The sequence below is a fragment of the Pan troglodytes genome, chromosome 16 (genome assembly GCF_028858775.2).
Source record: "Pan troglodytes isolate AG18354 chromosome 16, NHGRI_mPanTro3-v2.0_pri, whole genome shotgun sequence".
NCBI lineage: Eukaryota > Metazoa > Chordata > Mammalia > Primates > Hominidae > Pan > Pan troglodytes.
In genome coordinates, this window is record NC_072414.2 from 16,013,308 (window position 1) to 16,016,158 (window position 2,851).

At 55.9% G+C, this 2,851-nt stretch overlaps 1 protein-coding gene across 1 annotated transcript; it reads right to left on the reverse strand.

Moving 5' to 3' along the window:
* Window positions 1–710: 710 nt before the first annotated feature.
* LOC129137179 (uncharacterized) lies at window positions 711–1,430 on the reverse strand. Its single transcript, XM_054667250.1, has one exon. It carries the CDS (start codon window positions 1,428–1,430, stop codon window positions 711–713), a length of 720 nt encoding a protein of 239 aa, XP_054523225.1.
* Window positions 1,431–2,851: the final 1,421 nt, after the last annotated feature.

A 2,851-nucleotide genomic window follows, 5' to 3' on the forward strand; every position in this document is an offset into this window, starting at 1 on the left:
TAGAACAGATTTAAGATCCTACAAATTAGTGCTCACATATATGGTCAATGACTGTTCAACAAGCTGTCCAAGTCTAGTCAAGGGAGGAAAGAACAGTCTCTTCAACAGCTGGATGTCAGTGCACAAGAGAGAAGTTAGACCCCTACCTTGCAGTACACACGAAAATTAATTCTAAATTAATAAAAGACTTACATGTAAGGACTAAAGTATGTAACTCTTAGAAGAAAACACAAGGTAAACCTTTATGACCTTTGAGTTTTAAGTGTATTTTGAAATATGACAGAAAAGCACAGATAACAAAAGAAAATACACGTAAATTAGATTTAATCAAAATAAAAAACCTTTATGCATCAAAGGATACTATCAAGGGAGTTAAAAGACAACCCATAGTATGTGAGAAAATATGTATCTGATAAAATCAAAGTGCGTATCTGATAAAAGCTTAATATCCCACAACTCAACATCAGAATTTCTAACATCCCAATTAAAAAATAGGCAAAGGACTTGAATAGATATTTCTCCGAAGAAGATACACAAATGTCTAAGACGGATAAGAAAAGATGCTAAACACCGTTATTCATTAATAAAATGCAAGACAAAACCCAAATGAGATGCCACTTTGCATCCACTAGTAAGGCTTTCATAACAACGACACAGAAAATCAATGTTGCTAAGGAGGTGGAGAAATTGGAGCCCTCATGAACTGGCTGCTAAGAATAGAAAATGATGCACTTGCCGTGGAAAACAATTTGGTGGTTCCTCACAGAATCACACAGAGAAACAGGAGCTGCTGGCTTCCGGGTTCTCCTGGGCTGGCGCGGTACGGCCTGGAATCGCAGGCGCGCATCCCTTCCCGCCTGAGGGCCTGCCTGGCCGTGACTCCCGCCCCTCTTCTCCGAAGAGACGTCGGGGCCGCTCCAGGGGCCGTCCGCAGCCACCGGGGATGGGGCTGAGGGTCGGTTCCTGCCCCGGTGCAGCCGCCGCCAGGCAGACCGCCTGGCTTGGCCACAGCCACGGCGACATCCAGGCCCGGGTCTGCGAGGCTGGGCGCGCCAGCCAGCTTGGGAGTTGCCTGGCGCCTGTAGCTGGGCGCCCAGGTGGTGGAGCATGGCATGGGCGGCCTCTGGATCGCAAGTGCACCTGGCCTGAGAGCCCGCCAGACCCTGCCCCCGCCCGGCTCCTCCTATGCCAGAGCTCGACACCTCTAGCCAAGGGCCCTCTGCAGCCACGGGGGATAGGGCTGAGGGCTGGTTCCCGCCCCCGTGCAGCTGCTGCAGGGCAGACCGCCTGGCTTGGCCGCAGCCACAGGGACATCTGGACCTCGTTCCGAGATGTGGGAAGTGAGGGCGGACTCGGGAGTTGCCTGGAGGTTGCTGCCTGCACACAGAAGGCGGCTGCAGCTTGCGTGCCCAGGCGGGCTGGAGGTGCATGGCCTGGTCGGCCTCGGGATCGCCAGCGCGCCCAGCCTGAGGGCCCCCAGGCTGTGCCTCCCGCCCAGTCCGAGGGCCCCCAGGCTGTGCCTCCCGCCCAGTCCTCCACCTGAGGGAGATCGGGGCCCTTGGTATGGGCCCTCAGCAGTCACCCCGTGTGGGGTTGAGTGGCGGGTTCTCAGTTCTCGCTCCTGTGCAGCCGCCGCCGCCGGTCAGAATGCCTGGCTTGGCCGCAGCCACTGGGACACCTGGCCCTGGTTCTGCGATGCTGGCAGCGCGAGTGAGCTCGGGGGTTGCCAGGCAGCTGCTGCCTGCACACAGAGGGCGACTGCAGCTTGGGCGCCCAGTTGGCGGAGCATGGTCTGGGTGGCCGCTGGAATGCATGCGCTCGAGGCCTGAGGGACCCGCTGTTGGTGCCACCTGCCCTGCTCTGCGCCTCTCCGCGCCTGCGCCGGCGCCCTGCGCCCCCTCCGCGCCTGCGCTGGCGCTCTGCGCCTCTCTGCCTTTGCGAAGGGCGCTCTGCCTTTGCTAGGGCGGAGATGCCTTCTCCTCAGCGCAGACCCGGAGAGCATCGCGAGGGCGGGGCTGAGTTCTCCTCTGCACAGACTTCGGAGATACAGCGAAGGCGGAGCAGTGTTCGCCTCAGCACAGACCCGGGCGGGCGGGCCGGGGGCACCGCGAGGGCGGAGCTGCGTTCTGCTCAGCACACACCCGGGGGACACCGCGAAGGCAGAGCAGCGTTCTCCTCAGCACAGACCTTGGGGGCACTGCCTCGCTTTGGGACAACTCGGGGCCGCATCAACGGTGAATAAAATCCTTCCTGTTTGCAGCCCTGAATAATCAGGGTCAGAGACCAGTTAGAAGGGTTCAGTGTGGAAAACGGGAAACCAAAATCCCTCTGAATCCTGCCCACCGAGATTCTCCCCAGCCAAGGCGAGGCGGCCGCAGTGCGAGATCCACACCGCAGCCTCGGAAGACAAATGTGGTATTCCTAATGCAGACATGACACCCAAAGTATGACACCCCCATTGCTCATGTAAAAAGCACCTGTAATGCTAATGCGCTGCCTCAATACAAAAATATTAATATAAGATCCGCAATCCCCTCGCTGCTGTGCAGTCCAAAGTCAGCCATCATAATAATCAACATTGACATAGTCAATACAAACTTAGTAACGAACCTAGGGTTAAGGTTGGTGTTAGGGTTAGGGGTTAGGGGTTAAGTTTAGGGTTAGGGGTTGGAGATAGGGATTGGGGTCAGAGTTAGGGGTTAGGAGTCAACATTTAGAGTTAGGGTTTAAGAGATGTTAGGGGTTAGGGATTAGGGGTTAGGGTTGGGTTAGGGTGAGGGTTGGGGTTAGGGGTTAGGGTTAGTGATAGTGGTTAGGGTTTGGGTCAGGGGTTAGGGGTCAGGGTCAGTGG

Coding starts and splice junctions, on each gene's coding strand:
- LOC129137179 (XM_054667250.1), bottom strand. CDS start 1,430: ATGCACCTCCAGCCCGCCTGGGCACGCAAGCTGCAGCCGCCTTCTGTG.